Below are 20,098 nucleotides of genomic sequence, written 5' to 3'. Positions count from 1 at the left end.
GGAATGAACCATCCATGTTACAACACTTACATAAGTATATAATGAAAGCAAATTAAAGAATTAGTAAAATTCCTAAATGATGCCTAAAAATTAAACATTGATTTCTATATAATAATTGATTCAGAATTTCTAACATGATCAATTTTACATTAATTTAGCAGAAAAGACTTTTTTCAACAAGTTGAAAATTCTATTAATTAAAAACTGGAAAAAATTGAAAATAATATTTCAATATACTCAATATTTTTTCTATTTTCTATATTCAAAAGGCATATTTTAGACCCAATATTGAATATTGTACAAGCCCAGAAGAGTTACCTTGTCAGCAACCACCTGCCTCCTCTTCTGTAGTCCTCCCAGTAAACCCACCACTGCCTTGGCTTTGTCTTGATAGAAAGAGTAAGCCAGGGATAGGGCATCTCTAGTCCTTCCCTGTCTAACTAGAACATCTATTCTCTGAAAGAAAGGAGTTTTATTAATACTAACACTTGGTCATCCTTTTCTCATGAATAGGGGCAATAAGCAGGATAATTTATTTTTACAATCCTCCTAATCTACTAGCTATAGTGAACTGAAACTCAAAAGGACGAATGTACGATGAAATGTAATTTGTCATAAACTCCAGCACAAGGACAGGCTTTTAAAGTAACAATATATACTGAACAAAAATATAAACGCACGAAAGAATATGTAGATTTTTTTTCATATATGGAACTAGAGTATATAGCCAAAAATAACAGCATTAATATTTTTCTCGACAAATAGACATCACTTTGAGAGCATTAGGGGAAGTTTAAATGCATAGTCCAAGAGTTAGGGCATCAAATACACCATGGGGTCAACATCCTGAGTTCACAGACACCATTAAATTTGTGCAAAGCAATACACCAGCGGCGCATGTACATCAATAAGTTGTCAATAGAGGCCTAAGGGATATTATCCCATTCCTCCTGGAGTGCTTCTTGCAGTTGTCGAACATTTTTAGAGAGCTGGAACATGATGGCTGAAAACACTGATCCAGAACATTCCACAGGTGTTTGTTGGGCGACATGGTGCATGAGGGTGGTTCCTAATGCTGCCAGTGTCTCTGAAGCGTGTTCCCAGACGGCTGACAGTGGAATGATGCACATTCAGGCATGCTGCAACTTCTGTTACTGACAAGCCAGCATTGAGCATGCTGATGGCATGCTCCCTCATGGTTCCAGGCATCTGTGGCATGTTGACAAGTGGCAGAAATACACATTTTGGTGTGTCCTTTTATTGCCTAGACGGTAGAGAGTGTCCGAGTATTGGTCTTGCAGATTGACCTCTACTCCGTCTTGCTCTATTAGTCTTATGGGTGTAAAAACTGAACCTTTGAGTATACTCACGGGGACCGGCCAAGTGAAACCAGACCACTATACTTGATGAAAACAAATCCATCAGTTCACAAATGAACCATCAACCTGGGCATATTTCATGATTATCCATTTCAATTGACCATTTTAGTTTTGTGCGTTTATATTTTTGTTCAGTATATATAATTATTAAAATATATATAATACAGTCCCTTACTTCTGTCCAGTTCCTGAGAGTGTAACAGTGGACACTCTTAGTGCCCAGTAGTAACAGCTGACCACTGTAACTGACCAGTGACTGATAACAGGCCGAGTCTCCCGCATATGCCTATGATACAAACAAAATTTTGATGAAAGAATTGGCATTTTTGGTCATTATATCTTTGGCATAATCCATTAGGTTAGTATATACTTTATCAAATTAAAAGTGTGAATTACTGATATGTGATTTATTATTTGTGATACCATTTATATTGTAACTATTTAACAAAATATTATTTGAAAATTATTCTTATAATTATTATTAATATCAGTAATCTCACCAGGGCCTTGCTAACATTGCCTCCAGTGGCTAGAGACTTGAAGTAACTGCTGCCATAGACCAGCTGCACCTCCCCTACATCCAGCACCTGTTGGACAGGAGAGAAGTCAGTGAGTGCATTAAGAGCAAGTAGATCTGCAGACTAACAGATGCATCTACCTTACATATTGGTTGCATTCAGTACAGATGATCCACAGATTAATATGGTTAACCCACTTAGAAGCAATGCTGACTAATCTGCCTACACACACATCGTCCCAGGGGCCTAGCAATTAAACCTGGGAGCCAAGATTTAATCTGTTTAATAACACATGTGGAAGCAGGGGATTAGGCAGCTTGCTTAAAAGTGGGGTTGGCCATATTTAGTCTGAGGATCAGTAAGTCTGCGGGTCATCTGTTCGTTACACACATTGAATGAGCTTGTAAAGGTGGGATCAAGGGAAGGGGAGGGGAAAATTGCCCTTAACTTTGGGTATATTTCCATTTTTCCCTTAATCATTCTCCAGAAATAGACCAAGAAATGAAACAAATCCAAACAGTTATTCCGCAAATTTCTGCATCTGTCTGCGACTTGTTAGCCTCATGGAAGGAAGTGCAACTTAAAAACATTTTCAATACTTTTGCAGTTCGATCTGGCTAAAAACATTTGTAAATGTAAGCATCAGTTTAGAAACTAATTGGCTTTAATTTAAACTGTCAATTTAAACCTTCAATACACTTTTTTTACAGTTGACACAAATGTTCAAGAATAGTGGCCATACCTCCAATTCTTCTTCACTTCTTACATCCACCACATGGAGCTGCTCTGACCTGTCCAAGATGACCACTGTCCTTGCATTCAGCCACTTAAAGGAAAGAATACTTGTGATGAGAGAGAGAGAGAGAGAGAGAGAGAGAGAGAGAGAGAGGGATTTGGCTTCTTAAACTAAGGAATTTCAATAACATTGCCTCAAATTATTCATAATGAAGATTCCAAAATAAGTCTTTAAAATATCTTCCACCACTGACAGTTAAACTTTATGAGACTTTGCAAAATATGAAAACATCCTATTATACTTACTGTGACACTGAGGATTTTATATGGTAGCTCTATTTTTTGCAGTGGTGAAAATTTTATGTTTTCTGGATTCACACAGATCACCTAAAAATACAAGTCACTAAAAATAATGTACATCCAGCCAAACATTTCAAATAATCTCTTATGTCTTCTTCAAACGAACCAAGTAATTACAGTTTATTTCACGATAAGCAAATTTCAATGTTTGACTTTTAATATATAATTACCATAATACTGGATATATTAGCTAAGTACTAGATAAGTCATTGACTGCAGTGACTGTCATATTTTACATGAATTACGTTTCTTAATCTATTTTAACTGGACATTGCCAGACAATCTTAAAGTTTATAGCTGACCCTGATGCATCATCAAAATAAATAGTCCAGTCATCATCAAAATAAATAGTTAATTTCAAATCTTACTCATATCATATTTAGCATTCACTGACAACAGTCTCCCTACTTTAAACCCAAAACAGGTCACAGTATCATAATATGATTATAGACCCATCCCAGTGACACCTGTTCAGGCTCCACAGCCCCAGAGACGTAATACTAAACTAGATCCAAGTCCACTTCATGAAGTAGACCATATTGACAGTTCACAAGACAAGATGAAGACACTGCTGGTTTTCCTGGCTGTAGTAGCTGCTGCTTTTGTGAGTATCTTTACGGTTTTTAAATAAATAAATAAATAAATAAATAAATAAATAAAAAGAATGTTTGCAGACACATACTTCACAAGAAAAAAGAAGACATTGCACTATAGGCGAAAGCTTCAGACTAAAAAAATAATGGTTTTGCATTTGCAGGGTGCAGTCACTATCCGTGACTGCAAAACCAATGATGACTGTAATGATGGTGAATGCTGTGTACCAGAGTATAGATTCCACATAGTCAGCAAGAGGGTTCTGCCTGATCTCCCTTTCCTGTCTAAACGAGGTGGTGTATTTAAAATATTTTGTGCTATCATTCAGGGTCTTGTTTCATAAAAACTTTTAGAGATATTGGGCCAAGTTTAGTCGGCTAAAAGCCAAAAGTCAGCTATGTATATAGTCACAGCTGTAATCAACTCATTGATTGTCACCAATTCATCTAACTGAGCATCTGATCTCTTTGATATATACTGTAAGAAAATATATCTGAAAATGTTATTTTTCTGATTTATTTATATTTATAAATAAATATATTAAAACATTGTATTGTTATATCACAACCAGTGAAACAAAATGCACCAGTACGAATACAGGAATAATTCTTATATTATATATAATAATATTCCAGAGGGCAGATGTATGGCCTATATTCAGAAAGGGGACTCTTGCCACACCCCAGGGTTTGCCTCCTGTGGCTGTGCCCCAGGTCTGGTCTGCAATTACTACCCAGATGGCAAGACCAAGAGAAAGATTATCTTCAGGCCAGGGGATTCCTTCTGTGAGGAAGGACCAACTAATGTCTAAGCAGGGAAAAAGTTTGCTATATTCAATCACCAAATGAGAACAGCTGCCATCAGAACTGCTGCTGATAACAATTTTTAATGAGAATTGTCAGAAATAAAAAAGTCATTTATATCATTTTAGTGTTTAAAAAATGATGAATGTCTATGACAGATCTTATATAATTGTAAGAAATCTTATACATAAAGCAATTTGTAATTGGAACTAACTTTCTTAGACTTAATATGTTATGACACAATTCAGTTGAACATTTTCTATAACTTTACTATGAGCAGAACAGGTTTGAAATGATGGTAAGCTTTTAGCAAAAATTTTCACTTCTATTTAAGAGTGCTTCCAAGGCCAATTTTTCTTAAAATCTTGCCTTCGATACAAAACAACACATTTTCAATATGCTGTTTTTCAACATATCAGAAAGACCCCCTTTAAGCTTGTTTGCAATTACAGAACTTCTAACACCTGGTCCTTTTCCACAGCCATGAATCCGACAAGATTTACTAATAGAAACTGACAGATGTTAAATAATGACTATGTTGATTATCATAATTAATTCAAAGCAGGTTAATTATCATAATTTATTCAAAGAACAAAGTGAGACTGGGGCTCCTCCAAAGTCCTGTCAAATGATGACACCTAATAGTTTATTTCTATCTTATTATTTCCACCTAAGTTAAAACTGATGAGAATAGAGCCTATACCTGAAAGAAGTGTATGGTGCTGTCCCTTCCAAAGGCCAGCACAGGGTCAATCACTCTGTCCTTGTCCGAGACCTGGATGACCACAAACTGCCAGGCCAGCAGTGGCAGCGTGGAGCTGTCGCCCTGGAAACGTCATAGATATGATATAAACATTATGGTGAATATTAATTTTGGCAATATAAACAGCACCATGAAAATAATAATTAACATTTCAAGTGCTTCTTATCAGGATTACATGCCGATTTCTGCCTTATTTTTTCTGTAATGATTGTCAAGCAAATGGAAGTTATGTCTTTCATCCACAATATAGTTCCTTTGGGTTCTGCTGACTTATGGATAAAAAAGGAATCACAATTTTCACCAGGAATTTCTGTTCTGTTCAAGTCTCACCTTTAATGGATGTGAGAACATCACTTTGAGTTGTGGTCTCAGTGTTACTATTAAGACCTGGAAACAGAAGCAGATTAATATTTCATAATAAATTTTTTTGTTAAAAAATTATTTTAAGACAGATCTGGGTTTTAAAAAAATCATTAAACAGTTATTTGTGGGACTATGCATATATTCAAACTTGAAAAATCTGAAGACCAATCAGAACTGATTTTAAACTCTTGGAATTCTTTGATTCCAAGGAAAACCCTCATATCTGCATATCATTATCTCATATTTATTCAAAGGATGAAATCTACTTTTAAGTATTGTGTAAAATCTGCTTTAAACTTGTTACTTCTTTTTGGACTTAAATATACCATTTGTTCAATTTGTGCCTATAGTACCTTAGAGAATGTTGCCATGGCAAGTATCATAACATCCTTCATGGGATGGTCTTTGATAGTGTAATTCATATGAAGAGGTTCTATTGCACACACTTCACCCCGGCTGAAAATATGATGGAGATATTGACTAGGAGGTATTTCTACTAGGAATTGTGGCAGTCCATTAAAGTCTGATGTATAGTATTACTCATCAGAAATGCAACAGAATGTTTATACTTATGACTAAAACTAAATTCCTGACAACAAAGGGCAAATGAAAATTAAGTAACATTTTACAAAATAATTATGATTATAACTGTGTATGACCATACAAGTATTAAAATTAGTTGTTGTGGCTTTCTCTTACCTTCCAGAGAATAAACATTTAGACTCACATGTCCGTACCCCTATTAGACGCCTGAAACAAAACAAAACAAAATAAATTAGCAAAATAAGTCTAATAGTAACCAGTTATTATATAATCAGATTTTTAATTCAATAAGTTTGTGTCAGTTAGTACTCATATAAATCACTGCTCTTTCTTTAAGTGTTTTTACTGATTTTTAACTACTTTGCAGATTACAGGAGATTACAGTTTCATAATATGTCAAGACACGTGAAGACATTTACTTACTTGAATTCCAGTTCAAAAACTGAGCCCCCACTGTCACTACAAACTGCCACTGTCAGTTCATCTGTGAACTGGAATGAAAACAGTATCTGATAGAGCCATTTCCGCATAAAACCCATAAACGGTGCCTAATCTCTAAACATGTTATCAATTTCTAACCAAATAGCTAATAGAACGCAGAATTATATTAGAATCAGTCTACAAAACAATATGCGATATCTGTTTAACAGATTCAGAAACATGAAGTCAACATTTTGTGAACATATCTGTTGGGTGTAAATACATTGTGTTAGGTGTGAAGAGATTGTGTTAGGTGTGAAGAGAGCGTGAGGAAATTGTGTTAGGTGTGAAGAGATTGTGTTGGGTGTGACAGACATTCTCACCTTCACATGCAGCACAGCAGACCCTGGGGGATGAGCATCTGTGATGGTTCTCAGCAATTTCCCATTTGTGATATCCCACATGGTGATCTGAAAATCACACAAAGTCAGGTGTCTGATAAAAGCTCAATAAGACAATAATTGCAACATTTAATGAGCAGTAGATCCTGCATTAAGAGGACACTTAGAGACAAGAACATTTATTCAAAATATGTGAAGATGCTAATTAGCCAATGTTCATATTAATTTAAGCTAATATAAAATCCATTCCTGGACCATTAGATTTGGTTGCTTTAATGGAGCAATGTGATGCGTCATATGGAATCTACTGTTGTTATCATACATATTAAATGGAAGTGGAAGTGTTGGAACCCTTACAAAAAATTCCTATAGTATCCTATAGGAATTTTTCGTAAGGGAAGCGACAATCTAATACTGCACCTATTGAACCACCCATTACTCACATGGCCCTGAGAGATAAAAAAATACCCATAAAGTTGATGTGTGATGATAACCCCAATACAGAATCTACCTGTTATAGCTACAAGGTACTAACCTGCCCTCTAGCAAATCCACAGAGTAGTCTAGTGCAATCTCTGTTAAAGCTGAGAGCTGACACTGCTCCATACTGAGCTCCTACGGCTGTACTACCAAGGCACCATTTTAACACCTGTTTGGGGTCTTTGAAAAAAAAAGACATTTGTGTAATTAATATAAAATCACAGACAAAATTTATGTGTATGACATGGGTGACAGTTCTCAAGTTAAAACTATCTGATGTGGGCAGCAGCAGTGTCATACTATTATCAGCAAGTTGTGGTAAGCTTACCAAACACTAGCACAAGTCCATGGGAAGTCCCTATTGCAATTAACTGGGAGACAGCCTAAAAGTACAAATTCTGTGATTTATAAAAAATATTGAAAATATAAAACTCAAAATGAGCACATTACAAATGATGAATGAATGATTGATTGAATGTTTGAATGGACAAACAAACATAAAAATGCCAATGCAAAAAATATTAAGCATGTTATAATTCAATAAAAAGATCAGGAAAAATTTAATGCAGATGTCATTTGTTTGATGAGCAAAATATTAGGAATCATATAATGTATTTTTGTGAAAAGATTCTCTTTCCATCAACTCAGCAGGTGCTGCCACCTTCAGGGCACTTACCACTGCTGTAGGCATTCCAGCATCTACACGTTCCTGAAACACAAAGAGAGCAGATACAGTATCAAAACTGTGTTTTTACCAGGTTTAGATCTGTTAACAATGACTTGAAGTCAGCATCACTGGTAGTATTGCAATGAAACATTAAAAAAAATGGCCAGTGGCCAATCGGAATTAGATTCTTTGTTAAAATTCAGTTTTAACTTAGTCAAGTACATTTTAGGAGGCTAGGATTTTAGCCCCATAACAGACAAGACTTTATGTGAAACAGGCCCATATGATACTGGTTGTAGGCTAGTGTGACTACTACTCACTGAAGCTGAGTTAAGCTGGGCAGAGATGCCTTTTAGAACAACATGTCTTAAAATGGATCCATGTGCTTCATATGTAATGCTCTTCCTCTGCCTAAAAATTAGCAAACATAATTTATGATCATTCATTACATTATAAGATCAGAAATGATGAATTTTCTTTAATATTATAGCAAATATTACTAATAGGCAATTTTATCAATTAACCTTTGTTTAAGGAAACATCTGAGCAAGTAACAGGTCAAATAATATGAATAATTTAATAAATAGCAGATATTATGTGTATTTAGATTTACAGATACCTCTTTTAACTGAACCAAGGATTAAAGAATGCCAATTTTGTTCCATTTTCATTTCACTTGACACAAAAATACTCATGTATCCAAACATTCCATAATAATTTCCTGTTTATTTGAATCTTAGACTAAGAGATTAGAAATAAAGCACATCAACTTATTCTATAGACTTCTACTGCTACATTCCTGCTGGGTGCCAACCATATCAACATAGGCCTGCACAACATTTACATCATCTTTGCCAATGATTGAACTTACTTCTTAGGAGACTTTCCCTCTGCTATGTCATGGCTAGAGGCTGAGGACATGGAAGATACAGACATTGTATCTGCCTGGTCCCCTCTGAACATCTCCAACTGACTCTCATCTTCAAATACATTGTCATCATCTGGCTGCAACAATACCAAAATTAGAATTTCAAATCACACCAACCAAAAGGTTGAAGTCATACAAAGAAGGTAGTGAAGATAAAACTATTTTAAAAGAATATACATAAAATTATAGCTGAAATCACTGGTTTTCAAAAAGTGGCTTAAGAAAATTTATTCAGAATAAATATATAGCAAAACTTTTGTTTTTAACATTGGCACTGCATTACAAGACTCAGCGTTTTTTCTTTAAATTCTTTGGGATTTTGTGGTGAAATGGAAGTTCTGTTCATCAAGCCATGTTGAACTTCTTAAACCATAATGATATCTTCAACAATTACCTATTGTTCAGTTCATGCATAATTGATTATAAAAAATTCTTTTTTTCACATAAAAAACATGCAAAGAACAAACACAGTTACTATGCACTGAATATGGCTTCAATTATGCCATATTTTCTCAAAGATGTGCCTTCAATAAGAGTGTCAATCTTTTAAAAATTCATCTATGAGGCCAAAATTCAACAAAATACAAAGTCATAAAAACATCATATCAAAGAAAGCAATTCACCAAGTTTTTTTTTTTAGTAATCAATGAAACTAATACACACAAATAAATTGTAAACAGAGATATAAATAACTGTAACAGACTTTCTCAACACAATTATTGTAGTTTTTCTACCATACCAGAAATATAATATTACATGAAACCTTGCTTACTTCATTCAAGATACTTTCTAGTGTTGGTGGTGTTGCTACTTCAGGCAGGTCAAACTCGGAAACATCAAGCTAAAAATCAGGAAAAAATATATCATGCAACAACAATTTAGCAACTTCAAGTCAAAAGTTACTTTGTCAAATGTGCACCTTATCACAATGATTTATTCTAGTCTGAATGGCTTGGAGAATGAATTAGGATTCCCTTGTGTAGAATGTTGTTGTTTTTTACCAATGAATATTCTGTAGTATTAGTGATATCTAAAATGGATTTTACGTGAGGATTGAATAAATTGCCAAAACCTTTAAAAATCATATCACTGAAATTAGGAATTAATACAAAAATGGCATTTTGCTTCAGACACAAACCAAGCAAAACTATCATCATGTAAAACTGCTAATACAACTTACATGCTTAAAACAAACAGAAACAAACTGCTTAGTTAATCATCATCATAATGAAATACATGTAAACATGCATAACAGTGCAAATTGCATTAACATGTTTACAACATTAATATCCCTAATTTATCTGAACACTGTAAAATACGAATGCATCACCAATGCCAAAAATGTCCAGGCTTGTGTTCTACATATTTGTTTCTGTCATAAATTGGATTTATTAGCCTCCACGTACTACAGTGTACACAACCGTGTGAATAACCCAAATACTACATTACAGGGTTTAGTCTTACTTTGGAAACCAAATAAGATTACAGTGTGGCTAACGTCAAATGAACAGAAAATATGTTAGTAAATCCCTACACCCACCCGAAGGATCCGCCCATGTGCAATCATATACGGACTAATATACATTCATTGTGTAAACTTGAGCTGGCTCTACTCTCCTCGGGCCTCTTCGTTACAGGAAGAAGGGGGGGCGTACGACTTGATGTAGAGTGGTTGCTCCTGTTTCGTTCTATAGCCCCAAAATCAAACTTAATTATGTATAGACTCTCAACAATACAATAAAATGCTAATATGAAAATTAATTTCACTATCTCGTAATTACCTCTTCTAGTGATAATTCTAATTTTTCGGCAGCTGTCAAGGCACTTTCCACTGCATCGGCCATATTTGACCTATTTACAGGGCACTTGCAACTGAACCAATCAAAAACAGCGTTTGCGTCATGTGATCATCCCAGCAACCATAAACATCTAGCCTACAAATTGCAGCGTGTAAGGATTTCAAGCTTATATTTTTCATATTATCCTATGGGAAAGTAATCAGACAAGGTAGGATGGTAGTTTTTATGTACATTAAACAATTTGAATTACTTGATTGCATACAGAGAGCTATGATTAGATAATACCGACATATATTGGAAACTTACCCGTGCAACGAACGACGTACATGTACAGTACAGTACTAGTACATGTTCTAAGGCTATATCAATTTTTAACTTGAAGTTGAATACTGAACATTTTAGTAATTTTTACTATACCAGTTTTGATCTAGCGTGAACTGTGACATGCATATGGAATTTGCAACTATATTTATGAAAGTTTGTTGGCATTACTACATTACAATTACTGTGAATTTGTGGTTCTATAAGAACTTAAATGATACTGAAATGTGAACTGATTATTTATGATTTACTCCATTCAAGAGTGTCACACTAGGCCTAATGGTAGTAAATCTATATATTTATATATGTAACCTGTTCGTACTTGTAGGAAATAAAAATGTTAATTTCTGTATCTCCAAACAAATTTACTTAATAAGCACCATACTCCTGTCAGTAATTACTGCTCCTACTTTGTACCCTGTAGCTATGAAGAACATGGCAGTTTTAAATTTATTAAACATATTATTATAATATATTAGTTCATTTTGCATAAAATATTGTGTTCATTTTGTGTGGATTTTAATACAGCGTTTTTAAGACAATATGGCAGGAAAGAAGAAGGAAATAGTTTTACAAGTGCAAATTGAGACGCAAGAAGAATGGGAAGAATTTATGACAAAAGAAGGACTTTTAGGTAAATGTATCTGGTATGAGACAAAAGCAATTTTTAAGGAAAAATCAGCTTGCAATGCATCTAAAACCTCCAACACACAAGTATGATATAGTTTTCCATTAGAGTCAAAATAATGACCAGGAAAAATTCTCAAATGTTAATTAATTTAAGTTGGATGCTTTGTAACTTTTTTTTTTTTTGTAAAAAAGGGGATTGGGGGAGGCAGATGTGTGAGGAGAGATGGATGCAAAGGGGCAAGTTGGTTTTTCTTTGTTGACCTGCAAATAAGCCATGCATTGGTATATATTTTTTAAGGTAACCTCAACCAAAATTCATAACAATTACGTTATGGGTGGGTTATTACTGGTATATACATATCAAAAATGATATATGTGTCGTACAAAAGCTAAAATAATAGGATTTACCTTTATAAAAATCATATACCAATGAAGGCTTGCAGGATACAGAATATGAAATATTAAAATATATTTGAATGAATCTGACACCTTTTTCTTCCCTGTTTATTTATCACTAGCTAGCATAAATAATGGCAGGCAAAGGAAAAAAAGAGGCCGCCATAGCGGTCGATATAGGAACCCAGGAGGAATGGGAGGAATGTTTGGCCAAAGAAGGGTTGATTGGTAATGTGACGGCAGGAATGCAGAGAATTTTGACTAAATTGATGCTTTCACATTTAGGAGACTGTCAAAAGAGAACTTTCTTGAATATTAAAAAAACAAACTTTTATCAAAAGAAAAAAAAAAAAAATTCCAATTTTTTCTTTGGGGGGGGGGGGGGGGGTAGTGTTGACCTACAAAAGTGTTCCTGAAGAATAATTGAAATTATTGCAATATGCTGTACAAAGATAAAATATTTTCCATTTACAATTGTTTAAAAATGTGTAAACACTGATAAGTTGGTTCTGTTACAACAGTATCTTCTAAATGTGGAAAGGTAGACTTTTCTGTTGATTGTTCTTTCTGTTTTATATGTATGATATATGTTTATTTTATTTTTTACCCTGTCAGTGAATGTCCACAAGAGGTTCTTATAATTATTCATTGAAATAAAGTCTTTGAGTTCCATAAGACTTCAGATCAACCAAATGGTAAAACACATTTTGTCTCATTTCATTATTCATATAAGTCTTGAAAACAATACAGAACAAGATCAAAATAGATTTTTTTCTAAATGTTATAAAGTATACAGATTAAATTATTTCTTTTGTTTTTAGACTTACTTTTGTATATTGTGGATTTAATCATGAGAAACTCTTGTGGTTGTACCTTATAAACTTCATGCCTGTCTTTCAACCTCCTTACTGACTATTAAGATAGCCACATACTGGGCATTGGTCAGTGAAACCCACCTGATTCAGAATAATGATCTGATATTTTTATGTTGACATCTTTGTTTTAGTATTGGGTGTTTCCATGTTTAATATTACAGAGCTGCTTTACATACCTGTACATGTGTTAACCTTAACTTTCTTTTTTTTTAATTTGGAAGCACAAAGTTGACATGATTCATCATTTATTCTTTCATTTCATAATACGTGCATATGGCTTGTGGGAGGATTGCTTAAAGAAAAAATGATAGATAAAAAAAGATAAAATGAATATTAAATACTGGATTCAGTTAAGAAATTAATGCCAAATTTTCAAGACAATTATATCTTGGAAGAAAAAGATATTTGATGGCACATATTCAAATGATAATCGATTGGTTTAAGGTTAGTTTTGCAAAATGATCTTGATTTTGATAAGATATTTGCTACTGAAACAAAAAAAAAAAAAAAAAATTGAAAAGGAAATCATATAGTTGTCATAATGTTTTAGAGTGATCCTCCCACTTGCTAAAATAATGTGTGTTGATATGTTGGTAGAAAGCTCAATTTACTTTCACATAATTTTCTCCCAATCTTTTAATTTTGCATATTTGTTTGTGGGTCATTGTTTGCTGGAATGTTGTGATTTATTTACAGATACTTAGCATTAAACATTTTTGTGTATTGAGTAGGTGATTAACCCCATTCTTTCTTTCTTTGATTATAGTTCTTTGACATGTTAATACACCTAAATAAGTGTTTACTAAGAATTAACATAATTTAGAATAATTGATGTGTAATAATATAACGTAATTGGGAGCACATAATGCCTGTATGTGTATTTGTTTTAAAATAAGCACTTGCAGATTTTATATTGCATGCTGCATCTTTTTTTAGAAAATTGCACATTCACGGTAAAAAAAATTCATAATAGTTACACAATTTTTTGCTTAATGTGAGGATAGTAGTAATTAAATTTATTTTTAGCTTAGCTTTGCACACATTTATTGAAACAATTTGTTGCTTTCTTAGAACATATGAAAAAATTAAAGCACCTTATTATTTAAAAAAATGCACTTATAGACTAGATAGCATGCACCAGTTTTTATTTTAATTATCAAATATTAGATTATTATAATTTTAGCCAGAAGGAGAGGGTTAATTTTTTTTTTCTGCTTTTAATCCGATTTGTCAAGAATTCATTTTCAATGCGAACCAGGAGCCAAATTCCAAGCAGCATGGTTTCCAACATATTCACAACCAGTCACATTTGGTGCATGTTTCATGTCACATCTACCACACTTTTATGAACATTAATTTTGCTCTTTGTAGTGGTTGATGTGTACCAGGAATGGAGCGGACCATGCAAAGCTATGGTCACCAATTTGAGAAAGTTGAAGATGGAACTAAGTGATGATTATCTGCACTTTGCCACAGTGAGTACAGAGACAGACATTTTCACATGTATTACAAAATCAGCATCCTCTATGAGAAGTCTTACCCATTGCACCCTGGCATTTGATTTCAGACTTCAACAAAATGCCCAATAGAAAGCCTTAGCATGTACACAGCAACTGAATTGTTAGAATTTCTGTCAGTATTTGAATAGTCACATTAATAATGCAGGGTGCCACAAATTTATTCTGACTTAAAAAAAAAAAACAGTTTCTGTCTAAAGTGTCTTGTCTAAAAAACTATTTTGTGAAATAGGCTCCAGTAGATGAAAATTCTAGCACATCACAGTTTGTTGAATGATCCAAATAATGCCAGTTTCTGTGATAAACTAAGAAAATGATCTTTTCATTTCAGGCAAAGGCAGACACAATAGATGCATTGGAGAAATACAGAGGAAAATGCCAGCCATGCTTTCTTTTCTTTGCTGTAAGTAGTTTGATGGTGTCAGACCAATAAGCTGTAGACTAACAAAAAGCCTTTGAACTGCAATACAATAGAATAAGCATCCCTTTATTTATCATTTCAGTCCAGCAAGCACCTTGCTTCCTGAGTTTACCTGTGTTTACCTGTTCATTTTTGTTATTTAAAGTTATAGAGATAATTTCTCTTTTGGGCCAAATGCATGCATTGTTTTAACATATTTACTGTCAAATAATCCTTTCCTTAAGATGATATTCATTTTGAGAATTTATTCAATCTTGAAATTAGGGTGGTTGCCTGGTTGCAGTGGTGCGAGGTGCTAATGCCCCAGTGATAGAGAGAACTCTGAAGGATCAGCTGGCTCAGGAACACAAGGTTATGGAGGGCATAGCAGAAAGAAAAGAGGTATGACGTAGATTCTGCTATTTCAAATGAGTTGATCAGTGCTACAAATTTTAGAGTATCTTTTGCACTTTTCTTCCACAGGCTGGTTTTACTCAGTTTTCATTCAATTGCTTATTTATGCCAAAATAAATTAGTCATGCACTTGGGCATTAATATTGTTTATGTGCCATATATTTATATGGGTGATTATTTACATATTATTTAAAAGTCAACAATTCTGAGACAGCATTTAATTAAAAGTAATTTGGTATAAAACATAACTTTATATATTTTTGTTATTCACTTTCTCATTAGATTCGGGATCCAGCACTTGGAGAGGAAGAGAAAGAGAAAGGCGGTCTGGATGAGGAGGAGACTGAAAAGGAAGAGGGTGAGTGCTGCTTTTCACAATAAATTTTAGAGATAATATGCTGACTTGACAGGAAGGTTGTTCAGTATAATTCATTTGGAAGTGGCTCTTCTTGCATTGAATTTGTAATGGGATTCCCTCCCCATCTTCCCCAAAATGTTTCTCTGAAATGTATTCTTTCTTTAGCTAACATGCATGTATCATATAAAAGTTACACAAGAAATGCATCTTAGTTTAAAAAATGTTAAGCCAATTTTCAAAACCCATAATATTTCACCTGGATTGTCATAGCTGCACAATGATCAAAGAGTGACACACTAAGAAGTTTGAGGTGACATTTGTTTTAAGAGAAAACATTATACAGTATCTGAAAGAAGCAAGTAAAAAATAATACTTCAAATTATATTTTACATACTTCATTCAATAATATTATGCAGAAGTTATAATTTGAGATGAATACATCTAAGATTTTTATTCTCTTTTTTCCCTCCTACCCTGGATTTTTTTTTTCAATTTTTGACATGTATTTGTCTGTGCTCAGTATAATTGCTGAAGACTAATATGTAACACAGTCAAAATCTGATGAGTTAATATTGTTTTATTATCATTTTAAAATGCTAAATACCAAATATATGCACCAGAATAATGCATGAATGTAGTGCTCTATTTACACAATTAACATATCTGAAGCTTTTGTAAGTGATGCAGCTTTGCAATATATACATGTAATACAATTCTGTAAAATCAGGATTAAAATTCTCATTTTTCCCCTCTAACACTGCTTTTGTCTCAGAATCAAGTGATGATTTTCATTTCAATGGAGAGAGAATACAACTAATGTCCCGCCTGTCAGTCACTAGCACTGATAAGGAGGGAGTTAACACTAGCCTTCGTAAGTCTTGGCTTTACACATACTGGTAATATACATGTAGCTTCTGTCTGTAAATCTTTGTCTTTGTTGGTCCTTGAAATACAACTGCAATCCCCATTGCATGATATACACACATTGTTGAGTATGCACATAATATTGAACATATTATTTTGTATGTTGCTTGTGCTTCTTTATTATATGTGTTATTTTTTTTATCAATTTTACACTGCATAATTTTTTTACTGATGGTATGTTATACAAGATCCCTTGTCCCATCGATCAAATGTATTCAACATTCTATTCACCTTTAAGTTAATTTGTATTCTCCTTTCAATGAATGTATATTGTATAAAGTTACAAAATCATTATAACTGTTAATTAAATTGTGACCAGCATGTCATTTTTACCTTTGGTTTTATTTGGTTCTTAATTTTGCACTCTTATTATATATATTAAGATCTGTTATCAGATCTGTTTTGGGCAAAGGCCAAGTTAATGTAAACTGTGCATATGTTGATGCACAGACATGCATGCTTGAATACAGACACACACACACAATTCATTGTGAATATGATATACCCCATGTGCATACTTGCACATGTGCAGAGACGCCTACATCTAGCATAGATTTGCACCCTGAAATTTCCTTAAGACACGTTGTAACTGACTTTTTAAGTGAAATGTTACAAGGGAAAGGAAGTAAAATATACATGTACATTAAAGCAGTTATATTTAATATTATTTTAACTCATAATCCATTTACAGAACTCCTTTTCAAGAGGATAAAATATACTTTCAAATGATTATAAAGCATGCCTGTAAATATATAGCACATATTTTATGGGGATGGGCCAAATTGTTTGCTGCACCTCCAATAAGGAGGAAATATTTTATTAGTTCTTCATGTATTTTTTTAATCATTTCAGCTCCAAAGAAGGAGGTGACAGTGGCCATCATCAAACCTGATGCTGTGAAGGCAGGCAAGGTGGAAGAGATCCTAGAACAGGTGAACAAAACTGGACAACTAACTGGAGATGGGGCTTGCCATTAAATATTGTTTTGGCCAATTTCCGTTATCATTATATACAAAGACACTGTTACTAAAACATGAAAATTGTTGAAAGTTTTGAGAAGAATTTTCATCTCTTTTTATCCATATTGTCTAGACTTAGTTGAAGGTTTCTTTAAATTCCCTCATTTTTAAATGAAGGAATTTAAAGAAACCTTCAACTAAAATTAAAATGTCTTTGTGTATGTACCATACTTGATGTCTGGTATACTATTATTATAGATGAAAGAAGCAGGCATAGAGGTTCTAGCACAGGAGGAGAGGCAGCTGACTGATGAGGAGGCTAGAGAGTTTTACAGTGCACAGCAAGACCAGGTATGTGTCCTATACATTGGATAACTATGCTTTTACACATTTGACATGACATGCACCACTCACATTCTGTAGTCTCTAAGGACTGTTTTTTTTTTTTTTTTTTTTTTTTTTTTTTTTTTTTTTTTTTTGTAGATTTTAAGTATATAATTATTCTTAACTCATGGAGGTATTATATCAAAAGTTGGCATATTATGTTCTGATTTTGGATATTTGTTGTTGTCAATGTTTGCCCTTTCCAAATTAATAAACAGCAAATGCGAGTGGTATTAATATTGAACCTAGTGTTAAGTATTGCATGAATAGAAATACTGCATAAAATTACTGTTGCACAAGATTTTTATTTGTTTTAACTGTTGTTTAATTCTTTGCACTGGACTGCTTGTTAGTAACAAATTTATTGCAGTAACAGTTACTGTTTCATAACCAGTCTTGCTTAAGTGGAATTAATTGAAATTAAACTTGTACAGTTACTGACCTGCATGTTTTGTTTTTTTATTTGCTTTTTACAGTTTAAGGTAATTGAATGTATTCCCCCCTTCAGCATAAGGTGCCAGCCATATTGCAAATCATCAAAAGAGTTATACCTTAAATATGGCATGGTTTTAGTAACAAAAACTACATAAAGTTTGTGGTATGCACTCAGTGACTGCCTACCAAATTATTAAAAATTTCAGACAAAATATAAAACATGGCTGGTATTTATCAATGAAGTGGATTGACCTGGTAGAGTGGATTGACTGCATGCACGTGTGTTGATGTGATGGTGCCAATTCCTTTTTATAATTAATCATCACCAGAATTTAATCATTTCTTCCTTGGCCTATTTGTGAAGTATCCAGTAAAAGTTTATCAATTAATTAATGACTCATTGAGTTATCACCAAAATCTAATAATTTCTATCTTGGCCCATATTTGACCTATCCTGAAAATTTCATAAAATCTGTCCACGACTTTTCATAATGCTGTGCACAGACAAACCCACAAACGGTAATTAAAACATAACTTTCTTGTTGAAAGTAATAATTAGTTTTTGTACTGGACCTAGTTTCACAAAGTTTTTGTTTCTAAATCACTGATTGCTGCAACAGTTGCTTTAGATTTACATAGAGCATTTGTCTTTGAGAGCATTCACATCGAGAAGAGCCGAGGTCTAGCAAGGCCGAGACCTAAATATGGCAGACCTACATGAAAGGAAACCACATAATCCTTAAATAGTCTCTCAATGAATGTCATTGAGAGACCATTAAAGTATTACGTGGCCGCCATATTTAAGTCTCGGCCTTGCTAGACCTCGGCTCTTCTCGATGTGAATGCTCACCTCTTTACTGACAGAATTATGGTAATTACTCTTGAACAATTTGAATCTGGTGTCCTAGAATGATTTTGGGCAGATGACTAAATGTCAATATGGTATTAGATACCATGATGCCCCATTACTGTTTAGAAACCTTGTAATTCATAGCTAGAGTTAGTTCATTGTAATTTGTAACCATGCAGATAGTCTTATTATTTGTATGTTAGTATTCTTCCAGGAGTAGAAGCTGTACTGTAGATTTATTTAAATCAAGAATGATATCTTGTGATATACTCAGGACTGAATATTAGACAGTTTTGAAGTACAAGATAAAATGAAAGTGTGTAGTGTTGTTCTTTTTGTGTTTAATGATAAAATACAAGATAGATGATAAGATGTTTGTGAAAACTGCTCTGTTTGCATAGAAACCACATGTTTGTAAATAATGTAGAAGGAAAGGATTTGCAAATAAAGGGATATTGTTCTTTAGATTATAAACGTTACAATGATTGAAAAAATTAAGGAATGCAGCAAAAATATATATTCAAAAAATTTTCAAAATGTCTTAATATGTTGAAAACTGACTTTTCATATTTGCTAGGTTTAATTTTATATTTGTCCAATTTTTTTGTATTAAGATATCTTTCTCAGTACAGGAAAACAAGACTGCAGTAACATAAACATTTGCAAGCTGCACTAAGTTAAATACATTTTCAGGCTCTGTAAACTCATGCTTTTGTTTCTCAACAGGAACACTTTGAAGATCTGGTCAGTTTTATGTCCAGTGGTCCAAGCCATGTGTTGGTACTGACCAAAGGTTCTGGAGAGGGTATTATCCAGGAATGGAGGGATCTCCTTGGTCCTACAAGTGTGGAAGAGGCCAAGGAGCAAGCTCCTGACAGGTGA

At 33.6% G+C, this 20,098-nt stretch overlaps 3 protein-coding genes across 25 annotated transcripts in view; 2 read left to right on the top strand and 1 right to left on the bottom strand.

The window, feature by feature from the left end:
- The window catches only part of LOC106156406 (vacuolar protein sorting-associated protein 8 homolog), a 31,397-nt gene extending 20,578 nt beyond the window's left edge, over positions 1–10,819 (bottom strand). For both annotated transcript variants that reach the window (XM_087005353.1, XM_087005355.1), the window contains exons 1-18: positions 10,736–10,819; positions 9,727–9,795; positions 8,898–9,031; positions 8,347–8,437; positions 8,036–8,068; positions 7,688–7,742; positions 7,415–7,539; positions 6,862–6,948; positions 6,482–6,549; positions 6,215–6,265; positions 5,869–5,971; positions 5,483–5,539; positions 5,093–5,215; positions 2,939–3,019; positions 2,640–2,723; positions 1,880–1,966; positions 1,555–1,665; positions 319–456 (exon numbers count right to left, since the gene is read on the bottom strand). In XM_087005353.1, coding sequence (XP_086861479.1) covers positions 319–456; positions 1,555–1,665; positions 1,880–1,966; positions 2,640–2,723; positions 2,939–3,019; positions 5,093–5,215; positions 5,483–5,539; positions 5,869–5,971; positions 6,215–6,265; positions 6,482–6,549; positions 6,862–6,948; positions 7,415–7,539; positions 7,688–7,742; positions 8,036–8,068; positions 8,347–8,437; positions 8,898–9,031; positions 9,727–9,795; positions 10,736–10,798 — 1,560 coding nt within the window. In that variant the 5' untranslated portion in view covers positions 10,799–10,819. The remainder of the gene's footprint in view (positions 1–318; positions 457–1,554; positions 1,666–1,879; positions 1,967–2,639; positions 2,724–2,938; positions 3,020–5,092; positions 5,216–5,482; positions 5,540–5,868; positions 5,972–6,214; positions 6,266–6,481; positions 6,550–6,861; positions 6,949–7,414; positions 7,540–7,687; positions 7,743–8,035; positions 8,069–8,346; positions 8,438–8,897; positions 9,032–9,726; positions 9,796–10,735) is intronic.
- Positions 3,432–4,511, top strand: LOC106166484 (uncharacterized). The gene is made up of 3 exons (XM_087005388.1): positions 3,432–3,596; positions 3,750–3,879; positions 4,222–4,511. Exons 1-3 carry the CDS (start codon positions 3,552–3,554, stop codon positions 4,395–4,397), a joined length of 351 nt encoding a protein of 116 aa, XP_086861514.1. The 5' UTR covers positions 3,432–3,551; the 3' UTR covers positions 4,398–4,511.
- Positions 10,787–20,098, top strand: part of LOC106166507 (thioredoxin domain-containing protein 6) — a 24,710-nt gene continuing 15,398 nt past the window's right edge. For 11 of the 22 annotated variants that reach the window (XM_087005367.1, XM_087005362.1, XM_087005366.1 and 8 more), the window contains exons 1-9: positions 10,794–10,961; positions 12,223–12,328; positions 14,347–14,450; positions 14,824–14,895; positions 15,178–15,294; positions 15,589–15,664; positions 17,441–17,520; positions 17,806–17,898; positions 19,943–20,094. In XM_087005367.1, coding sequence (XP_086861493.1) covers positions 12,235–12,328; positions 14,347–14,450; positions 14,824–14,895; positions 15,178–15,294; positions 15,589–15,664; positions 17,441–17,520; positions 17,806–17,898; positions 19,943–20,094 — 788 coding nt within the window. In that variant the 5' untranslated portion in view covers positions 10,794–10,961; positions 12,223–12,234. Of the gene's footprint in view, positions 10,962–11,602; positions 11,709–12,222; positions 12,329–14,346; positions 14,451–14,823; positions 14,896–15,177; positions 15,295–15,588; positions 15,665–17,440; positions 17,521–17,805; positions 17,899–19,942; positions 20,095–20,098 lie in introns of all 22 variants that reach the window. The other 11 variants (XM_087005379.1, XM_087005375.1, XM_087005378.1 and 8 more) reach the window with 2 other exon arrangements.

This window comes from Lingula anatina, chromosome 2 (assembly GCF_051362555.1).
Source record: "Lingula anatina isolate TDL-2025a chromosome 2, LinAna3.0, whole genome shotgun sequence".
Lineage (NCBI taxonomy): Eukaryota > Metazoa > Brachiopoda > Lingulata > Lingulida > Lingulidae > Lingula > Lingula anatina.
Note: the sequence above shows the minus strand (reverse complement) of the source record. Positions and strands in the feature narration are given on the sequence as shown.